This window comes from Xenopus tropicalis, chromosome 6 (assembly GCF_000004195.4).
Source record: "Xenopus tropicalis strain Nigerian chromosome 6, UCB_Xtro_10.0, whole genome shotgun sequence".
Lineage (NCBI taxonomy): Eukaryota > Metazoa > Chordata > Amphibia > Anura > Pipidae > Xenopus > Xenopus tropicalis.
The window spans coordinates 120,695,611-120,717,965 of NC_030682.2; the positions used below are offsets into that span (position 1 = coordinate 120,695,611).

General features: G+C 39.7%; 2 protein-coding genes across 3 annotated transcripts; one reads left to right on the forward strand and one right to left on the reverse strand.

Annotated features, from left to right (window-relative positions):
• Nucleotides 1–1,115: 1,115 nt before the first annotated feature.
• msc (musculin) lies at nt 1,116–3,904 on the reverse strand. 2 transcript variants are annotated; one of them, NM_001102765.1, is made up of 2 exons: nt 3,333–3,894; nt 1,116–1,909 (listed from the first exon to the last, which is right to left on the reverse strand). In NM_001102765.1, exons 1-2 carry the CDS (start codon nt 3,786–3,788, stop codon nt 1,823–1,825), a joined length of 543 nt encoding a protein of 180 aa, NP_001096235.1. In that variant the 5' UTR covers nt 3,789–3,894; the 3' UTR covers nt 1,116–1,822. The 2 variants fall into 2 exon arrangements, with proteins under 2 accessions (NP_001096235.1, XP_012819638.1); XM_012964184.3 differs by having other exon boundaries at nt 1,826–1,909; nt 3,277–3,904.
• Nucleotides 3,905–5,690: 1,786 nt separating this feature from the next.
• On the forward strand, nt 5,691–6,560 carry LOC116411752 (extensin-1-like). The gene has a single exon (XM_031904602.1). It carries the CDS (start codon nt 5,691–5,693, stop codon nt 6,558–6,560), a length of 870 nt encoding a protein of 289 aa, XP_031760462.1.
• The last annotated feature ends 15,795 nt before the right edge of the window (nt 6,561–22,355 follow it).

The following is a 22,355-nucleotide window of genomic DNA, read 5'->3' on the forward strand; positions in this document are numbered from 1 at the left end:
TATACTGTACCTACCACTGTAATTCAAAAAGTATAAATAGATACCATTTTTATATGATGAAATCCAGCTGCAAAACAGTTCTTCTCTTTCTGCATCTTTCGAATTGCTAGCAGGGGAGGAGGGACTAAAACACTGATGTTATAAATTGTAAAAACTTCTGTACAGCTTACAGACAGCATGCAGGAACTACATTACCCACAATGCATTGAACTGTGATGTTCCTTTCCTTATTGACATCACATGTGCAGGGAATTGTGGGATTGGGAGGATGCAGGCTGAAGGCAGGCTGAGGACAGTCAACTACTATTATATTTTATTTGAGTCTCAAAGTAGCCAGATCAGCAGGGGAACAGGGGGCTGGGCTTAGGGAGCTGTTTCAATTCATATTATCATATTCAGAATCATGAAAAGCCTGCATATTTTTTAATTGATGTACATTTCAAAGTTGCTTAAAATTATGTATACTTTTCTAAAAACATAAAAACACTGTTTGAGTGGAGTTCCCCTTTAAAGAGGGGTTCTTTCATGTTCTAGAAGCATTCCAGAGACAGGCTCACTAGCCATTACATAACTACAACTCCCTGCATCCCCAAGGAGACTTTGTTCTGCAACAGCTGCAGCATGCACGAATAACCCTCCCTGATTGGTGTTCTTATAAATGGGAACTGTTTTTCTTTCATATATTTGTTTTACCAAGCGAAAGGGCATGCAGGTATCTGTTTGCAGAATGCTATCAGTGCAAAAGGAAAAGGAAAAACCTGCTGAATTGTAGAAGACTCCTTTGATTGCATTATCTCATGGAAGCCAATTAAGCCTGGCTCAGCGGCAGAGCGTACTTATCCTTAGAATAACATCCTTGTCCCCTTACAAGGCAATCGGCTATTACATCATCACCATGCAACAACTGACTTTTATTTGGGTTCAGCACTAATCATATCTGGCTCCTCACAAATATTTTTATTTTACGTTCTTCCTGTGAGATTCTTTGTGTGTGTGCTTTGTGGAAAAGCTTTGTCAGATTTCTATTTACACTAGAAGGCCACATTTCTAGCACGGACCCCTGGGCAGTTTATATCAGCCGTTTTCTGTCTAAAAGGAAAAAAAAAATACAAACATACCAAATTTTGACTTTAATGATGTCCATATAAAAATAAAATATGAAATCTTAATAAAGTGGACTCAGCAAACAAAAAAATAAACATTTACCATCTAACGGGAAGGACTTTTGCTTCCCCAACTAGAAAAATATATATGTATAAAATTAAGAGGTCCCTGGCAACTAGTTGATATTTTAATACAGATAATACAGCATATTCACAATATACAAACGGCAGGTTACCATAGCAAAGGGTTGATCTTCAACATTTTTTGCTGTCCATAAAAAAGGTCCAACAACTGGACAAGGAAATGATACTGTCAACAGCAATGCAGATTCACTGAGAAGCCTGTAAAATATATTATAAATTCTTTGGTTTTGTAATACTGTTGTGGAAACAATAACACTGAGTATGGTACAGTATATGGAGAAAAACTGAGTTTTTCGCATCCTTTTTGTGTTTTCGTTGATTCCTGTGCAAACATTTCCCTTCAAATCAGCAGAAAAAGAAATTTCCAGTTTTCTCTATTTTTAAGTGCACTTTTTTTGGTCTTACGCTGGAAAGAGCTGCCTGTAAGTTTTTGCTCATGAATCTGTTGTTTCTGGGTTTTTCCATCAGTAGCAAGTTTTTAAATCTCGCAGCTTGATCAGCGTCTTTCAGTGTCTTTGCATGAAAAGCAGTTGTACCCCCCCCCCCCAGAAGGTAGAGATGAGAAGTTCTAAGCCCTAGGCAGTGGCCCCACACAATCTAAGGGCTGCTGTCGTTTCCTTTGAATCACAATCTGGTCTTCCGGGAGCCACAAAAGGCCACGTCTGAAAGGAAGAATTTGACAATCCAGTGTAAGTTTTGAAAATAGGATAGGAGCAGTTCTTTGGCTTTTGGGGGAAAATAATACATGAATCCAAATAGATTTAACAATGACATTTAGGCTATCTCCACATTAATGTCCTTAGTCCATTTAGTAACAAAAAAATAAAAAAGCAGGAGGTCCTAAATTCTTGAAATCTGAATATAAATGTAATGTTTATATCTTGAGAAAATATATGTATATTGTAATGTTTCCATTACAGCTTAACTGTAAAACCTCACACATATCAATGCAAACAGTGATAATTTAATACATTTTACAGCAGGTCCCTTAACCCATAGCACCCAGTCAGTAGGTAGCACTTAACAGTCACCTGTTTGAAAGCATCTTTGGTTGCTATAGGTTAATAGAAATGGCGCAAGCTTTGAAACCTTTATAAAGTTACCCACAATGTTCCATACACATTTGGGAAACTTTCCTATGGCACTAACCCTAAAATACAGAATTCATTGTGCAGCAGGTGAATAAGAAGTGCTTTCCTACCTCTGCATTATTTTATCTAGTAGCATAATCAGGATAAAGAAATCTACTATATATATATATCAACAATTTAAATCTAAACCCTTTTTAGAGATGAGCAAATGGTTGGTACCTGCACTTTTACCAGTCCAAGGGAAAACACACAGTTTAACCCCTTATAGCTGATTAAACTTTTATAAAATGTTCTATTTTACATTCAATTCAGTGTTTGATTATATTATTTTGCTTTTTGCAACCAACCTGACTCACATTTTAACAGCTGGAGGCAGATACTGAGAGTTGTAGTTCATCAGCAGCTTAATGGCCATAGACCATTCATCCCTGCTGTATATTCTTGAAAAAAAACCCTAGTTATTGACTCACAACTCCCAGCCAAACAAACACCCAGGCAGCCAGAGCGCCACAAGCTAGACATCTCTCAGTATTTATCAAAATGTGAGTTTAGAGCTTAATACATAAAAAATCACCCATTATGTTCCTAACCGATTTTAAGAAGTAGATGGTGAGTTACTTTCATCATTGATAAATATGCTTCTAAAAATCCCTTAGGAATGAATAGAACATGGGTGAGTTTTTTTTTTATTAAACTGTAAACTCACATTTTGATAAATCTGCCACTAAGAGTATCTATACCTCAAGCAATGTTACAGTCCATCTAAGATTTTCAGTATCACAAGTCTACATGAGTGTTCCCTCCCTGGGGGGAGCTGGCAATATACTTTTCTGCTGCACCACTTGCAGCCCTGCTGTTCTAGAGTACATTCAGTTGAACAGAACTAAGGGAAACTATCATACGGTTATCATGCATATAGAGGCAGCAGTGTCCATTACCATGAGGCAGCCCTGGAAGCCGACTGGTGCTGGCTGTATGGCAGCTTCATTCTTACCAGGTTGACTGGATGCACATAGCTATTCTCATATCTGTCCTCCTGCAGCAGCTGCCGGAGATGTGCAATGTAGCTGGAGGCAAGCCTGAGTGTGTCCAGCTTGGAGAGCTTGGTGTCAGGGGGCACCCAGGGCAGGCTGGTCTTTAGCCTGGAGAAGGCTTTGCTTAGCACCCGCATGCGGGCTCTCTCCCTGGCATTAGCTGCATGCCTTTGGGATTGTTTGCAGTCTTTGGAGGAGCGGGAAGGCTGTTTCTTGTCTGGACTCTGGGAGCCCCTGGAAATTCTCTTCCTTTTCCCACTGGAAGGCTCAGTGATTCCTTCTTCCTCTGAGTTTTCTGCCGAGTGGTCCAGCATTAGCAGCTCACTAGTCCCTGCTCGTTTGGCTTTGGGATATGGTAGTTGTAGCACCCTTAGCTCCAGTAGGTCCTCAGTGTCACTCACAGATCCTGTGGACATGACTCTATGAGTGTCCTATCAGTGCCCAGCCGCAGGACTACAGGATCCCCCTAGTGTGACAGCCCAGCCTCACCTGCACATATTCCTATAGCTATGCACATCTGCTTCACTACTCTGCTACTAGTGATCCACTAACACTGCAGCTGTCCATCTATATACATGGGAGGAGTGTGGGAGTGGGCAAATATTGGGGTGGGCAACACAGAGGGAGGGAATGTGTCTCTTTCCGCAATACAAACCATTGTTGATGATGTTAAAGTGTGACTTTTTAACCCATTCAGAGTCAGTGCTCAGCCCATCACAGCAGTTTCCTTCCCAGAAATGATGTGTGTGCTTTATCTTCCCACTGTTGTGCTTATCGGCTACCCTTACACTGTTGCCTACTGAGTATGCATGCATAGTTTTATTTATTTATTATTATACAGATATTTAAAATAGAACTATTCACAGTTAGATTGTTAGGCATTTAATAACCCGTTTTATTGCTTGGAACTCACCTAGCAGCTCAGTGGCATCCTAGCACAGATTTTGATATGTAATTTATATTTGTTAATCATGTTCTTATCTCAGAAAAATAATCAGACTAATATAATCACAGTTGTCTCATAATATAGATAATATAAGCAATACAATTTTATTACAGGTCTTTATTTTTGGTTCCAAGCTCTAAGGAGAATATATCATTTTCAATGGCTTTAAAGGAACAGTAACACCAAAAAATGAAAGAGCTTTAAAGTAATAAAAATATAATGCACTGTTGCCCTGCACTGGTAAAACTGGTGTGTTTACTTCAGAAAGTCTACTATAATTTATATAATAAGCTGCTGTGTAGCCATGGGGGCAGCCATTTAAGCTGGAAAAAGGAGAAAGGGCACAGGTTACATAGCAGATAACAGATAAGTTCTGTAGAATACAATAGTGTTTTATCTGTTATCTGCTATGTGCCTGTGCCTTTTCTCCTTTGAATGGCTGCCCCCATGGCTACACAGCAGCTTATTTATATAAATTATAGAAGACTTTCTGAAGTAAACACGCAACTTTTACCAGTTTAGGCGGGCAACAGCACATTATATTTTAGTTACTTTTATACACTTTCATTTTTTGGTGTTACTGTTCCTTTAAAGAGTTGGCTCGCCTTTCAGGTCGCTTTTAGTACAGGTATGGGATCCCTTATCCGGAAACCTGTTATCCAGAAAGTTCCGGACTACCGGAATACCCTGGGTCCCAAGCATTCTGGATAACAGGTCTCATACCTGTATGTTAAAGAATGCCCAATTCCTAGCAACATTGCAATTTGTCATCAGTATTTATTTTTATAGTTTTTAAGTTATTTGCTTTCCGCTTTGGTGTCTTTTCAGCTTTTAAATGGGGGTCACTGGCATCCAAAAATTATTGTTCTGTGATGCTCGGTGATGCTGTTATTGTTACAGTTATCTTTTCTTACTTATCTAGTCTCTCAATCAAACCAATACCTGGTTTCTAGGAAAAATAAGACCCTAGCAACCATGTAGCTAATGAAATACAAAAATGAAAATTACTGAAAACCCATAACAAAATTAAAAATGACCAATCGCAAATTATCTCAAAATATAACCATCTACATCATACTAAAAGATAATTTAAAGGGTGAACCACCCCTTTAAAGTTATTTGAAAATGTAATTGCCATTGAAAGCAACATCTTCCTGGCTGTTTCTATTCCCTGCACTTGTGACTCCTGAACCAATGTTGCATGCCAACTGATTCACAGACTAGGGGGAGATCTGACTCCTGTTCAGGGCCGCCATCAGAAATCACAGGGCCCCTCGCAACAACATTTTCTGCCCCCCCCCTCCCACAGGGCCCCTCTCCCAATAGCCAATCCCATCCACAGTGCCTCCCATCCACAGTGCCCCCATCCACAATGCCTCCCATGCACAGTGCCTCCCATCCACAGTGCCTCCCATCCACAGTGCCTCCCATCCACAGTGCCTCCCATCCACAGTGCCTCCCATCCACAGTGCCTCCTATCCACAGTGCCTCCCATCCACAGTGCTTCCCATCCACAGTGCCTCCTATCCACAGTGCCTCCCATCCACAGTGCCTCCCATCCACAGTGCCTCCTATCCACAGTGCCTCCCATCCTCAGTGCTTCCCATCCTCAGTGCCTCCCATCCACAGTGTCTCCCATCCACAGTGTCTCCCATCCACAGTGCCTCCTATCCACAGTGTCTCCCATCCACAGTGCCTCCTATCCACAGTGTCTCCCATCCACAGTGCCTCCTATCCACAGTGTCTCCCATCCACAGTTCCTCCCATCCACAGTTCCTTTTATCCACAGTGTTTCCTATCCACAGTGCCTCCTATCCACAGTGCCTCCAATCCACAATGCCCCGATCCACAGTCCCTCCCATCCACAGTGCCTCCTATCCACAGTGCCTCCCATCCACAGTGTCTCCTATCCACAGTGCCTCCCATCCACAGTGCCTCCCATCCACAGTGCCTCCCATCCACAGTGCCCCTATCCACAGTGTCTCCTATCCACAGTGCCTCCCATCCACAGTGCCTCCCATCCACAGTGCCTCCCATCCACAGTGCCTCCCATCCACAGTGCCTCCCATCCACAGTGCCTCCCATCCACAGTGCCTCCCATCCACAGTGCCCCTATCCACAGTGTCTCCTATCCACAGTGCCTCCCATCCACAATGCCCCCACATACTCAATGGTGGCCAGGGCCCCCCATCCACAGTGGTGTTCAGTGGAACTTACCAATAAACGTTTTCTTTCTTTGTAGTCTTCTTTTCCTTCCAGGGTTTTCTTCAGCTTCTCTGCCTCCTCCGTTGGCCTCTTCAGACTCTTCCGGCGAGATACTTCCTGAATAAAGCCTCTTCTCTTCCACGCGAAAGGAGACAGGCCTGAATACTGATGACAGGGCCCGTAATAGATTTAAAGTCAAAATTGCCCAGGCCCGGGACGACTGCGCCCCCATGATGGCGACCCTGCTCCTGTTACATTATTTTTGGAGTTTTCTTTAAGTCAGACCCAGAGAAAAGAAAGCAATATACCAACACTGCCTTTAACAGCAATTGCATTAGAAACAACTTTAAAACGATAGAATATGAATGTACTTTTTATAGGGAAATCCCTTAGAATTATATTTCCTTTGTGAATCCTACATCCTAACACACTCCATGCACTTCCATATAGCTGAGCTAAGCGCCATGGCACCTTCCTTGTCTCTCCTGCTCAATAGTGCCCAAGTGCTCTCCCCTATTGAGGCTTGGGAGCCCTGAAACCAGTAATTCCAGAGTTCCATAGGACTTGCGTCAAAAGAATCATACATAATGCCAGAAATGAAAATGTTAGCTCCAAAATATATCCAAATTGCTGCCACAAGCATGCACAGCTGTGTTCCTGCTTATGCATGGGGTGCAATTGTGGCAGTGCCATAACAATAGACAAAGCAGCCGTAGACCACGGAGTCTGCCCCCCTGAAAGTTTCCTTGTGGGGGGGGTGGTGGCAAATAGTGGGGAAATGTTGCATTATGGGTAAAAAACATGCTGATTAGCGTTGGAAATTGTACTTTGCACATTGCACTTGTGGTTGTAAATCAGAATCCGCAGTTGGGTTTAAATTTTGTACTGCACCAAAGATGCTGTACTTCAGAGAAAATGCAATGCATTGTGGATAAAAAAGTCACTTTCCACTGATCTTTTAACTTTGCACAATGGCTGTTTTACCAAACGAGACCCTCTATCTCATCTCTTTATAAACATATCTGTTACTTTTTTTAATTGCACTACTTTAATTGCCTCTTTACCCAACCCTCATACTTATAGGTGTATATGCTGTGAGTAGAACCTTTGATTGTTGGCAGGATGATGGGAATTATAGTTCAAAGACATCTAGAAAACTTCCAGCTCCCCCTGATAGCAAGGAAATGTGACTTTCTAAAAAACGTAGTTGATGCTTGAAAAATCCTCTGGCAGAAGCAATAATGACTGTATTTTTTATTATTGCAAAAGATGCGGTCCCTGCAATTTCCCCACAATCATTAAAGGTAGTTGCATCAAAATGTGCTCCTTGCACTTCCGTATAGTTGCGCTCAGCGCCGCTCAGTCCTTCCCACTTTCCAGTCCGCATTGAGTGCTGCCATGCCTATTGACGCAGAGGAACCCTAGTGCCACCTCCAGACCAGGTATAGCTCCAGGGTTCCCTCGACACCCTGCATCAAAAAGGCACAGCACACGTCATTTGGACGCCAAAACATATAAAAACGACACGAGGGCAGACCAGAAATGCCGCCAGACAAGCTTCGACACAATTGCAGCCAACTTGCAAACAATGTTTCATGTTGCATCCATTTTGCCAAGTTGAATGCCATTGTGTGTAGTTGCATCCACAATGACGCCAGAATTCTGTGAAAAAAATGGTGTATTGTGGGAAAAAAAACATGCCAATTGCAATAGAAATTGCACTTTGCTCACTGCACTTGCAGATATAAATGAGCCCTAAAGCTTTTCTGGCAAGTGATTTCCACTTGGTGTAGAATGAAACCTTCATAAAAAAAACTGTATACAAATAACTAAACGTTTTTAGCTTTTTTCTACAAAAGTATGTTGCTAGATATACTTTCCCTTTAATGGATTTTTTTTTTTTAAACTGTGAATTTTCCTGGACCTGAAACCGTATCTGCATACAATTACTTTGCTGGTTTATCTGATCTGCGCAACAGGTGCAGGGAAGTTGTGACTTGGGAATTGGTTCCCAGTGTTTTCATAAAAATGATCTCAGCCATCGCTAAATTTCAGGCATGCTGGTTCTCCCGCGTTTAATCAGGTTTCTGCGCTTCTGTGTTACAGCCCCACAGCCCCCTCATTAATTGCAATCTGCCGTACTACATGCTTATGATTCTTTCTCAGTGGTATTATTATGTGAGCTCTGGCACATACCATGTGAGCCGGGATTTAAAGGAAATAGCTGAATTTCACATAGGAACTGTTTGAGCTAAATCCTTACTGAGGTTTCTGGAGTGTTGAAATATCAAAATGAAGTCTTTTTGCAACTGGATCTCTTGAACTTGACTTGACTCTGGCAGTGCTGTAGAGGGGCAGTCACCATCATACCCCAGCGCCCTGTTATTCACACCATTTTGTAATGCTGTAATTCGTATACATGGACATACATCCAAAAAAGTAATTTTAGGCATATATATGGAATATTAAGCATATATAAAAGTAACACAATACAGTTATAATGAAAAATGTGGCTTTATGTCCATTTATTCATGTTTTCATCCTGTGGATCAGTACTTGATGCAATGGGTGTGTGCTGATTGTACTGGGAACTCAGAGTCACTATACAACATGGTGAATGGATTCTAAAACAAATATGGTACCAGCAGTGGGAAGACTTAAAGGGAAACATTAAACACTGCAAAGCTTGCACCGTCTAGTAATGCATATCAACCAATGAGAAAGCAACCTTTATTAGTCACCCAAACTTAAATAACTGGTTGCTATGGGTTACTAGAACCCTCATGCAAATTGCAATATATAGCAATGTTCCCCACCAGTGGCTCCGGGACAAAATGTTGCTCCCCAACCCCTTGAAAGTTGCTCCCCATGGCCTCAAAAGCAGGTGCTTATTTTTGAATTCCTGGCTCAGGGGCAAGTTTTGGTTGCATAAAAACCAAGTATAATGCCAAACAGAGCCTTCTGTAGGCTGCCAGTCAACATAGGGGCTATTAAGTAGCCAATTATAGCTCTTATTGGCACCTCCAGGAACCTTTTTCATGCTTCTGTTGCTCCCCAACACTTTTTCTATTTAAATGTGGCTCTCTGGTATAAAAGATTGGGGATCCCTGAGCTATAGCTACAACCATTGGGTAATATCAAACCTGTGTTGCCATATTCCCTGCCCCTGACAAATTCAGCACAGTGCGGCAGCAACCCAACACACTTTACAGGCATGTATACAGTATATGTCCATAGGCAGAACCCTAAAATAAAGAGTATCATGATAGTGTAGACTACTTGCTTTTATTTACATTGAGGCTAAAGCTGCATATTAGCTGCACTGGCTGAGGAATTCTTCATAAAAACAAAGGAAATCCCAAATGACTTTAGGTAGCTCTAGCCCTACTGTTGTACCACTGTAGAGTAGCAATGTATGTGAGCTATTCCTACTACATCCTACCAATGCTGACATCAATGTACTTGGACTGCATGGGTTATATTACCTTATAGTATAATTTGTGTTGAAAATAGACAAAAGTTAATTGAGTCCAACCCATTTAAATGAAGCCTATTTCATATACTGTATACACACAAATACCTACTGTATATCTACCTATCTATACATTAATATAAACACAAACTTTCAAGCACCACTGTTGCTGAAAGGAATAAGCACATTCTGTTTGGAAATTGGGTCACTTGGTAAATACATAAACATGTTGGCTGCCATGCATGTGCCCAGCTGGAGAATAGAGGGATGCCCAACACTGATACATATAGAACCGTATTGTTCAGCTGAAGCTGCTACGATCATGGAAATTGTAGTTCAACAACAATATCCTTGAGGGAGAACTATATGCCTCCTTATAGTGTCGCCATCATAGCCGCGTATATCTGTACAGTGTTAGTGTGAAGAACTGCCCTCAGTGTAGCCAAGAAACATGTTTACCCTTCTTGATATATATTGTGATAAATTGTTTAATGTTCGTGGTTTACTTTGTAAATAACAATAAAGAAGGTCATGTGTTACATTTCCTGTTATTTATAAAACTGTAAGGTAATTGGAATAAATTATTTGCAAGAGAAAATCCTCTGTTGTTGCCAGGTAACAGTTTAAAACAAATAGAGGCTTATTTAGCTCAGGCCCTGTGACCTTGGCTTGTCAAGTAAATTCCCTTAACAAAACATTACACAATACTTCCAGGTGCAAGAACACAGTTCTCATGGTTAAAGATACTTATGCTATAGTGACCCAAACTTGACTGGGTTAGAGGCTTACGATGGGGGCTGTCAACCTGTGACTCTTCAAATAAGTAGTATGGGAAGAACTATACATTTCACACTCCATGTGTTCTTATACTATCAATAATGAAATCAGCAGATTGAGTTAGGTAGCTTAGGGTCACTTTATCAAAATTGGTTCTGATGATTAGGGAGAAGGGGTGTCCTAAAAAAGTCCTGGTATATTTGTAGGTGACCATTTAAAGCAAATAGTGGCCAATATAAGGTATATACATGCATAAGGATAAAATGGCTCATGTACTTATACTATATACAAGGGTGCAAATGCCGGAGCACTAATGGACACAAAGTTGCACATAATCCATGTACTTTTGCCCCTTTTCATATTTACTACTACTGCATCATATGTCAAAATAAATATGCACAAGAGAGCCCATTGGATCCCCTGACACTGCTGGCTTGTACTTCCGGAATAATGTGGAAGGTATGGGCATCCAGGGAATGCTCACATCCCATTTACTTGCAGCCCTTCCAATGCAAAGAGCAGTACTGCACAATGGGCAGCAAATGGGCAGCATGGGGGCATCCCCAGTGATGCTGCGACAGTACCTTTCTTGTCATTTAGGCACCACTGCATATTAAGAGATATGCACCTCAAGCTCATTGAGCCCTCCTACAAACAAGCCCCTTAAAGAAGACATATTGGATAAATGGGAAAGAACCCTAATTTTGTTGGCAATTATGAATAATATATGGTGCTGGTTTCACATAGGTATAAAATTAAATACAGTCTATAAAAATGGCCCCTTTATTGGAGCTCCCAATAGATTCCATCAGGTCTCTGTCCATGTTTCATATGAAGGGTGAGCGTGTCTTAACGGTCACTGCCAGAAGACAGACTTCAATTCCCTATCAGGCCAACCTAGCTGCTGATTGGTTCCTGTCCTACAGTGTAGTGTTCTGAGTGCCGCCGGCTCCCCTGCACATCCAGAGAATTCAGCCAGCAGGAAGTGGAACTGATGGGCGGGACTAGTAGGGTTTTGGGGGAATTTCTCAATAAATTAGTCCGAAACTTTTTAAGCACAATCCTTCTAAATCTAGAGGAGTGTAATTCACCAGTACATTCTCCATTCTCCATACATGTCTCCTTTAATGGCTTGGCCAATGCATTTTTTCTGCTGTCCTCTGGATCATTACACATGGGATCTATACACGAAACGTCCTGTTTTCAGTTATTTAGAATGGGAAATGAAACATGAAGTGGTGTTTTATATGTTTTATATGAGCAGAAAGCATCTTTTATATACACTGTCAGATTTAATTGTGTCTGACGTTTCAATTATCTTGACCTTTCCCTTATTCCAAACAGTTCTGGATATCAGGTGTATAGATAAGAGATCCCATACCAGTAAATTTTTTTAATAAAGCGCTAATTTAGTTAGTACTCTTTTTTTAGTTAGTCAACTGAATATTATTCTGAAAGTATTTACTATTGAAAAAAATAAAACTAATATGCATTTTAATGAAGATTTGATGTATCATTTCTCCATATCTGTATACAGGTATGGGATCCCTTATCCGGAAACCCGTTATCCAGAAAGTTCCGAATTACGGAAAGGCCATCTCCCATAGACTCCATTCTAAGCAAATAATTCTAAAAATGATTTCCTTTTTCTCTGTAATAATAAAACAGTACCTTGTACTTGATCCCAACTAAGATATAATTAATCCTTATTGAAGGCAAAACAATCCTATTGGGTTTATTCAATATTTAAATGATTTTTTAATAGACTTAGGGGCAGATTTACTAATCCACGAACGGTCCGAAGGAGTCTGAATGCGTTTTTTTCGTAATGATCGGTATTTTTGCGACTTTTTCATATGTTCCGCGACTTTTTCGTCGCCGGCGCAACTTTTCCATATATTTTCCGCAACTTTTTCGTCGCTGGCGCGAAAAAAACAGATTGGGGTTTTCCGCCATTTACAATCGCTCAATCCGAAAAAATCGCGACAGCGCCGAAATAGTCGCGCAAAATACGATAAAGTCGCGGCGGCAACGAAAAAGTTGCGACAAATACGAACAAGTCGTGACGGCGACGAAAAGACGGCAAAATTTTCGTTTCCAATCCGAATTTTTCCCTTTCGGGATTCGGATTCGTGGATTAGTATATCTCCCTCTTAAGGTATGGAGATCCAAATTACGGAAAGATCATTTATCCAGAAAGCTCCAGGTCCTGAGCATTCTGGATAATAGGTCCTATACCTGTATACATATCAATGCAGCTAATATAAAAACTAGAGAAACTAGAATTAGAAAAGCTAATATATGAAATTGTATTTCTTAGTTATGATAGTGAAAATAAATATATAAAATAAATATGTGGCTGATTTCTCTCACTACTGAAACATTTCTGAACCATCCACGATTCCTCGATTCCTCATTTGAAAACTGGACCCTGTTAGTAACATACAATTGTTGTTGGGTAATAACATCTAAACTATTGTCTTCCCACTAGTCAGGCAAAAAAAACATATTTCTCTTATGATGTTATTTCTGTACTTTTAGCACTTTATTTGCCTGAAATCACAGCCCTTTTTTAAGACCAGTGCATAAAGAAAACCAGTGCAGGAAAGTTTTGGTGATTGCCCTTGGGAGTTGGGCTTTTTGCGGAACGGCAAAAAAATCGCAAAATGCGGCTGCTGAATGGCTTTTTTGATTTTTATGGTATACTTTTTGTTTCTAAATTACACTGTTTACATTGCAAATAATTCACTCTACCATTTAAAATGTTATTCTTGAACCAACAAATGTATTTTTTTAGTTGTAATATTGGTGTGTAGGCACCATTTCAGTGCATTGTGCCTGAGTCTGAGCTTTCAGAAGGAGCCAGCGCTACACATTAGACCTGCTTTCAGGTAACCTATTGTTTCTCCTATTCCCATGTAACTGGAGGAGTCCCAAGCCGGACTTGGATTTCTTACTATTGAGTGCTATTGTGATACCTACTGGGAGCTGCTATCTTGCTCCCTTCCCATTGTTCTGCTGATCCACTGCTGGGAGGGGGGTGATATCACTCCAACTTGCAGCTTAGCAGTAAAGTGTGACTCAAGCTACATGGCTGTTGTACCCTGGGAAATGAAGAACATGGCTAGCCCCATGTGAAATTTCAAAACTAAATATAAAGAAATCTGCTCTCATCTCTACAGCCTACCTAACAGAACCACTAGCCACAATAAATACTGTATATAAATCCTCTCAAAACAACAACTGATATTAAATCAGATTTTTTTTTTTTCATTTTTTCAAGTTAATTCGTTAAATTAATTATAGATTACAAATGGCAAAATAGATCCAATCAACATCACCAATGACAAAATGCAGAATTACTGGCACTGATTCATTTAGTCACTTAGTAAAAGTGAATGTAAAAATGTATTAATTATTTCCCTTATGTATGCCATTTGCAGTCTGTTTATGTTGCTTGCTAGTCCCCATAGTGCTCTAAGGCATCAATTAGTAATTGTTTTATAGGCTCATTTATCACATCATTTAACAGATTTTACAAGAAATACCTTCTGGTTAAAACATATGATATACCCAGTATAAGTGAGGACATTATTGATGATTAGAGGATAACTAATGGATCCTACTTACTCATTTGATCGGAAATTGACACTTTAGTGCAGAGTCACTGCAGGAACCGTTATATCCTGCTCTAGTAGGAACAGTTGGTTACATATCATAGCAGATTCAGAGTTACTCAAAAGACTCCCAGTTGTCAGCTGTTGGCATTGGGTTTTGGCAAAGATCAATGAAAGAATAAATGTTTTTCTCTCTTTCTTAAGGGCTTTGTGGATCTCAAAAGAGAGTCAGGCAATAGACAATGAAGCCTCAGGACCCAACATCCCTTAAATCTCTAGACTCTGGAAGTACATTAATAAGTAGGAGGAACAGGATTTATAACAGTTCAATTCTTTAAAGAGAAAGGAAAGTCACAATCACTTGGTGGTGTCAAAAGTTAGCCACCTCCCCCTCGTGACTGAATTCACTTACCTGATACCCCGGGCTGGTGCTCCTTTTCACTCCTGTTACTGTTACTTTTCATTACATACTGTATCTTTCTATTTAGGTTCTCTCCCATGCACCATCCAGTCTCTCATTCAAACCACTAAATTCAGGGGTAAATTGGATCCTAGCAACCAGACAGCTGCTAAAATTCTAGACAAAGCTAAACAATTTAAAAATTACCTACTTAAAGTGAATTTAAACTACCTGTAGTATTGTAGACTGGGCCGTTATTAAACAGCAACTGGTCTTCATTTTTTATTTGAGGTCTTTGATTTATTAACATTATTTGTTGCGCTGCTTGGAAATGTAACTGCTGTTTGGTTGCTAAGTTTCAATGAGTAAATGACGTAAATAGAAATATAATGAATAAAATAAAAGTATGGGACCTGTAATCCACAATGCTCGGGACCTGGGGTTTTCAGATAGGGGATCTTTCCGTAATTTGGATCTCCATATTTTAAATCTACTAAAAAATCATTCAAACATTAAATAAACCCAGTAGGATTGTTCTGCCCCCAATAAGGATTGATTATATCTTAGTTGGGATCAAGTACAAGGTACAGTTTTATTATTACAGAGAAAAAGGAAATAATTTTTTTTAATTTGAATTATTTAATTAAAATGGAGTCTATAGAAGATGGCCTTCCCGTAATTCAAAACTTTCTGGATAATGGGTTTCCGGATAAGGGATCCCATACCTAATGGAGTAATAATAGCTATCTATATAGAAAAGCCAAGGGGCAGATTTAGCAACATTAGAATTCAACTTTTTACCACAATTAGAGTTTTTTGCAAAAATCTGGAGTTGAAATTTGAGTTTCCCAAACTCAAATTTTCAAGATTTCTTAAAATCTGGCAAGTTTATGTAAAAGTCAATGGGAGTTGTATTAGCAAATTTCAAGCTATTTCTCCATTCACGTTTTTTTAAATAATGGATAGAATGTGATTTTGCTGTATTCGAGTTCTTTATGATCATGTTTTTGAAATTCAAGTATTTTAATAATCAAGTACACTCGAGATTTCACAGTTTTTGATTTCTTTTAAGAAAGGGTTATACCAGTAGTTTCCCATTGTTATCCAGTACTACCTCATATCAAAATGTCCAGCTCCTGCCACCCAAACCCCTACATGGCTTCTCCAAGGTAATATAAGAGCTTTCAGCTATTAAAAAGGCAAATGCAATTTCTTCTATATCCCTACATATATTGGGTCTGCTTAGAGGTGAGGTAGTCATGGATAGAGGTGGGTTCTAAAGGGGATCTAATGCCAAAAATAAATTAATGTAAACTTAATCAGAGTAATTCAGTGAGCACCTTTGCAGCTTATATACATTTTAGTGGTTTCTGAGCTATTATTATTATTAACAGTTATTTATAAAGCGCCAACATATTCCGCAGCGCTGTACAATAAGTGGGTTTCATACATTGGACATACAGAGTAACATATAAAGCAATCAATAATTGATACAAGAGGTGAAGAGAGCCCTGCCCAAAAGAGCTTACAAGCTATTTACAGTTTTAAACTATTTATACCAGCCTTTAAACTCAACATCTTTCTCTGAAAGTCAGAAAGTCAGCAACCCAAGGGTTAACTGATTATAAAGACAGACAGTGCATAGATTAGTTAATGTCTGACCTTTAAAGGGAGCTGTTGAACCAAGAGTCTGGTATCAGCGGTCTAAAACTGTCAAATGACAAAAAAATAAATAGAAATTGCAAAAGTGCTTAGAGAACAAATATACGTAATCTACATTGATTCTTATATTGGGTTATTTCTTCATTAAGCATTGGGACCCAGGGCTGTAACTAGGAGCAGGCAGAGAGGCACATGCCTAGGGCACAACAGTGGGAGGCCCCCAGAACAATGTTACCATCTACTGACATTTCCCAAGAACTTAATCATTATACAGTTCATACATCTATTCCATAGTTAGCGGTGTAGGGCCACACGAACCAATAGAGAAAGCCTTGGCCCTGAAAAACACAAGTTTGATGAGCTTAGAAAAATGGCAACATGCCATGATACATCCCATTCGTATAGATTTTACCAATGTATTAATATTGATGGGGGTTTTTTTCAGCAAGTTTTTCATTTCTCCCACCTTTAAAATGTGCTGATTTGTAAAACAGGAGGCTATTTGTGCAGCAGGCTTTTTTGCATGTAGTGAATATAGAAGTAGGTGAAAGATGGTTAGTCAGAATACTGTTTGGATGACTGGGTGTTGAGAAAATTACTAGTACATTGGGGCACCAAATGCCAATGTACTGAGGGGGCTGAGCAAACCATCTTCTTCCACATATATTCTCATTAAGTTTAGAATAATTATTACTAATCAATTGAAACCTCTTCTACTTAAAAACTGAGCTCAGCTCTGAATATGTGAAATAAACACGCAGCTCCCAAAGATCCCTAATCCCCGAGCATTGTTTCCTCAGAACAAGATCATTTACATCTGCTAAACCCATATGAGACTTATTAGGGAATTGAAAGGGTTATTAATTATGTCAACTGTTTAAAAGCCAATTTCAACGTAAAAAGCCCTGACTTTGGAATCTGAATACCTAGAAAGTGATCCTGAGTGTCATGAAATAAATGGTGTTTTTGTGCTTTTTGGGCGTAGATAGAAACAGAGATTTATGGCTGAGTCAAAGAGCAGGATGTGAGACAACTCGGGGAAATTACTTTTGCACAGTTGCGCTTGCCTCTTACACTTGGTTTTAGATTGATTTATTTAGGCAGTCATTATAATGCAGAATTTTTGTATTTACAAATAACAGGAATTAATCATCACTGTAGGATATCCACTGCCTGACCTGGCCTCATCTTCCATAAACCTGTGCATTTCCCCTGACACTATTCCCTACATGCCTTCCAGCTATCATGCAATACTACCATGAAATACTATTAACACATTCAAAAGTGGTTGCTTTGCCTGAAAAAAAATGTACATGGTTAAACCCATCCAGTGCCATAGAACATACAATGTATAATTCCTGCATATAATCATCATAGAGGCAGCTCTGTTGATTCTATAGTACTGCTTGCCTGTTTGATCTTTGCAACCCATATGTTTACATGGCAACATGTCAAATAAACAACCACTGCCATCACCCTGAGGTGCAAGGGCACAGGGCAAAGACCTCATCAGTGCGCCCCCTACTGTCATCCCAACAAATCTGTAATAGCCTCAACCAGGTGAACTTGAATAGGATAAGGCAAAGTAGAAGTTGGATCCAATTATACCTACCTGGACCAAAAATTATGGAAGAAGATAGATTATAATTACAAAATAGAAATGCAAAATAAAAAAATGTATATAGTTATAAGGAACTTGGAAATTCTTATGTTGTAGGACTCTCCCAGTGGGATCTGCTGTATCTCATGGATGCTTCATGCAAAAGTTATAAACAGATGAAATGTCTGATTGTGGGCCACTTGTGTTGGTGGGCCCTGGGCAAATACCACTTTTGCCCTTTTATTAAAACAGCCCTGTTTCCTGGTACATATATTTGTCTACTACTTGAGCCCAAGTAAAACCTTTACAGGGCACCTGTCACTGTGACATTTTTCCCCACCAGCGTTGTGGGCTAATAAAGTCTGCACTCCAGTTGGGGGAAAGAATCATTTTTTTAAAAAAATAGCCCCTGCCAGCATTAGGCTGGTCGCACCGAGAGGGAGCTCCATCCAGGTGTGAGTAGCCATATTGGGGTACACGTGCACATAATGAGTGGGTGCCAGAACTCATTATGTGCATGCTCGTGATGTAAGCTTGTGAGGCGCATCCATCTTGTTAGACACATGTGCATAATAAGCATTTGGGGAGACTCCCTCATTCTGCACATGCATGCTATACAACATGGCTGCCCACACTGGGAGCTCATTCCCGGTGCTTGTGGAAACCATTTCACAGATACAGGTGCCCTTTAGGAATGGTATGACCTGCCACAATTACCAATATACTGAGGCAAGATCTAATCGAAGATCAGAAGACAAGCACTGAGAGATCCAGGACTCCCACTGGTAAATCTTGTTCCCGCATACACTCTATGAAATAAGCACTTATAACTACGCCACAATAAATCATTAATTTGCATTCTGTGTAAAACTTAATGAGTCAGGTGTTGGATCAATAGGTCAAACAACAGCACATTTCTCATTAAACATATGACTGTATCTATCATTGCATAACTCTGCTAAAGAATTAGAATACAGACAATTTTCATCTATGACGTTGATGTGACCCTTTATGCGTCAGGGAACATATAACCTACAGACTATAGACGCACAGACTGGAAAAAATGTGTCCTATACTATTTCCAGGGGAAAGCTACATATATCACATGCACAGACACAAGAGTATTTAATACCTGTGTGTGCTGAACAATCCCCCTTTTGTATGCTCGTAGCTAACTTGGTCAGATCATTTGCACCTCCATTGTACCCACCACCCCTTTTTGTGTATTTTTGTACTTTAGCAGAGTCACTCTGCAGAAAAAAATTGCCAAACTTTCATGTGGTTGTAGAACCCCCACACCTGTCCCTTTAGCGGTGGCCGTATGCCCTTAACAATGGGCGGTGGTCTGGCCAATCCCTCTCTCTTAAAAGCCACAAACAAAGGAGAATTAAACCCGTGAAGCCAGTGCTTTGGTCATGGCAATTTCTCTCCTATAAAAGCTAATGTTGGGATAGGATTAAGCCCTGTGACTGAGACCAATGTCCTGGCCAGGAGACACTTATCCCAAGAAATGCAACCAAGCAGGGGAGTGCTGCCTACAAAAAATGACCAGAGGTAAATAAATCGGACCATTGTATGGGGGTTCACCTTGATGTATTATGGTGGCTTACCAATTTTGTAATCATAACTTTGTAACTAAAAACTCCTGTTTTTGTAAATACATATACTTGCACAGATACAAAATGACTAGTGAAACAGGGGGACTAGTGATGTAGCGAACATCGCCGAAAATGTTCGCGAACCCGTTCGCGGACTTTCGCCAAAACTAGCGAATATTCGTGAACTTTGCGAACCCCATAGACTTCAATGGGAAGGCGAACTTTAAAACCTAGAAAAGCCATTTCTGGCCAGAAAACTGATTTTAAAGTTGTTTAAAGGGTGCCACGACCTGGACAGTGGCATGCAGGAGGGGGATCAAGCAAAAATTTCTCTGAAAAATACTTTGTAAAAAAAACGCAAAAAAAACGCAAAAAAAAAAACCGCCAAAAAATAACGCCAAAAAAAAAACGCAAGCTATTCCTATGTATATGCATAGGCGATAAAACGCGGAAAAAACCAAGGCGAAAAAACGCGGCGCCAAAAAAAAACGCGGCGAACCCAAAGTGGTTCGCTGGCGAACAGTTCGCTACATCTCTAAGAGGGACCAGAAAATGTGCATTGATCAACCCTCTCTGTTGTATGCTTGTAGCTAATTTGGCCAGATCATTTGCACTTCCATTATAATCACAATCACCCCCTTATTGGGTTACTATAAAAAATCTAATAAAAAAATAAAATATAAGCATTTTCAAAGTCAACTTGGAACTCTATGGTGTTTTCTAATATCATTATATATAGGACATACATTATTCCCAATATAATACTGAGTAATCATTCATTATATATAAACAGTATAATAACTGTAAGGAAGATGGATCCTGGCTCAGAGACCTTTAAACCTTCACATAAGGAATTATTTAGAGACCAGAGTACATTACGAGGAAGCATATTGTTTTGTGTATGAGTACAATTAGGCCATTCTGCATCTGTTTATATATATATATATATATATATATATATATATATATATATAATAGATATGGGACCTTTTATCCAGCAAGCTCAGGACATGGGGTATTCCAGATAAGGAGTCTTTCTATAATTTGGATCTCCATACATTATCTACTAAATACACAGAAAGGGGTTGTGGGAGCACTCCAAGGCTAAATAGAGTATACAAATACAATGGAAGTTTTTTTTTGTCAATATACGCACTAGCATAAAACTAACATAGACAATTTACTTATGAAACAAGGGACCAGGGAATGTGCATTGATCAATCCCCTTTTCTTTTTGTACATTATCTACTAAAAAATCATTTAAATATTACAAAAAACCAATAGGATTGTTTTACCTCCAATAAGGATTTATTATATCTTAGTTGGGATTAAGTAAAAGGTATTGTTTTATTATTACAGAAAAAAAGGAAATACTGTATATACTCGAGTATAAGCCTAGTTTTTCAGCACCCAAAATGTGCTGAAAAAGTCACCCTCGGCTTATACTCGAGTCGGGTGCCATGGGTCCCTCTAGACTAGCACCCTCTCTCCTTTGTGTGCAAATTAGGCCACCTGCAACCAGACCCTCCAGTGCCCTGGCCTAGGCTCCCACTAGCAATACTTATTTCCCCTTACATTTCCTCCGGGATCGGGACTGCTGCCAGTTTGCCAATGTGCAATGAGCGTGGGGTAGTACTCATATTGTTTTTGTTGACCCTCTTCTCCGCTTACAGAGCTAGTTTACTGTTTTTCTTTGAAATAAATATTGAAAAACATATACCCCACTGACGCCTCAATTAATGTAATTTTCTTGGTATTTGTTTTGATTGTTAAAACTTAGCAGTAGCTGCTGCATTTCCCACCCTAGGCTTATACTCGAGTCAATAAGTTTTTCCAGTTTTCTGTAAAATTAGGTACCTCCACTTTCTGGATAACAGGTTTCCAGATAAGGGATTTCATACCTGTATATATATATATATACATACATACACATATGTAATGAAAAACAAGAGTACCACAACCTGACATTCACTAATAAAACCAGGACATTCATAGGAAAGTGTGGCCATTTGGGATTGCCCTTTAGAGCACAATGGTTGCTATCTAGAATTGTCGGTTTCCCAGAACTTTTTTCCCATCTGATGCATGTTTTGGCTAACACAGTTACATTACACTTCCCTAATCCCCTGCATAGAACAGCATTTTTCCCATCATCAGTGAGAACAGCTGCAGCCAAAACAACTAGATCAACACCCCCACCTGTGTCTCTGGAAAGATGAGCCAGCGACTTGCACAACAATAGTCTTTCTATAGATCACTGTTATCAACAACTCCAATTTTGTGTTTTTATAGAGATGCTGAAACTAATTCTATTAAGGTCACTTCTCAGCCCCTTGAGTATGCCAGTGGCTTTATATTGAACACATTTCAAATAAAATCATATTTATATTAGAGCAAACCTATAATATATGCATACTGGGCAGAGACCTGTGTACAATGCATGCATTTTGGCTGTTCCATTGTTTAACACATATTTTATATGACTTTGGCTGCATTGTCAGATCTAGGGACTGAATCCATAAACCCAGCCCTGGTTGAATGTACAAGAATAAGTAGTGTTTGGTTTGTGCCAAATATGACATTTGGCATTTGTTCTGTTCAGTGCCTAATGTTTTAGAATTCACAACCAGTAGATAACTACATATAACAAATGGCACTGGGCATGTTTGTTCCCTCCGGCCCGCATTCCAAGATGGCAGTGGCCAT

Coding starts and splice junctions, on each gene's coding strand:
- msc (NM_001102765.1), bottom strand. CDS start 3,788: ATGTCCACAGGATCTGTGAGTGACACTGAGGACCTACTGGAGCTAAGG. Junction 1,910..3,332: donor ATGTGCATCCAGTCAACCTG/GTAAGAATGAAG, acceptor TCTTCCTTTCAG/ACGTGGCCTTTTGTGGCTCC.
- LOC116411752 (XM_031904602.1), top strand. CDS start 5,691: ATGCCTCCCATGCACAGTGCCTCCCATCCACAGTGCCTCCCATCCACA.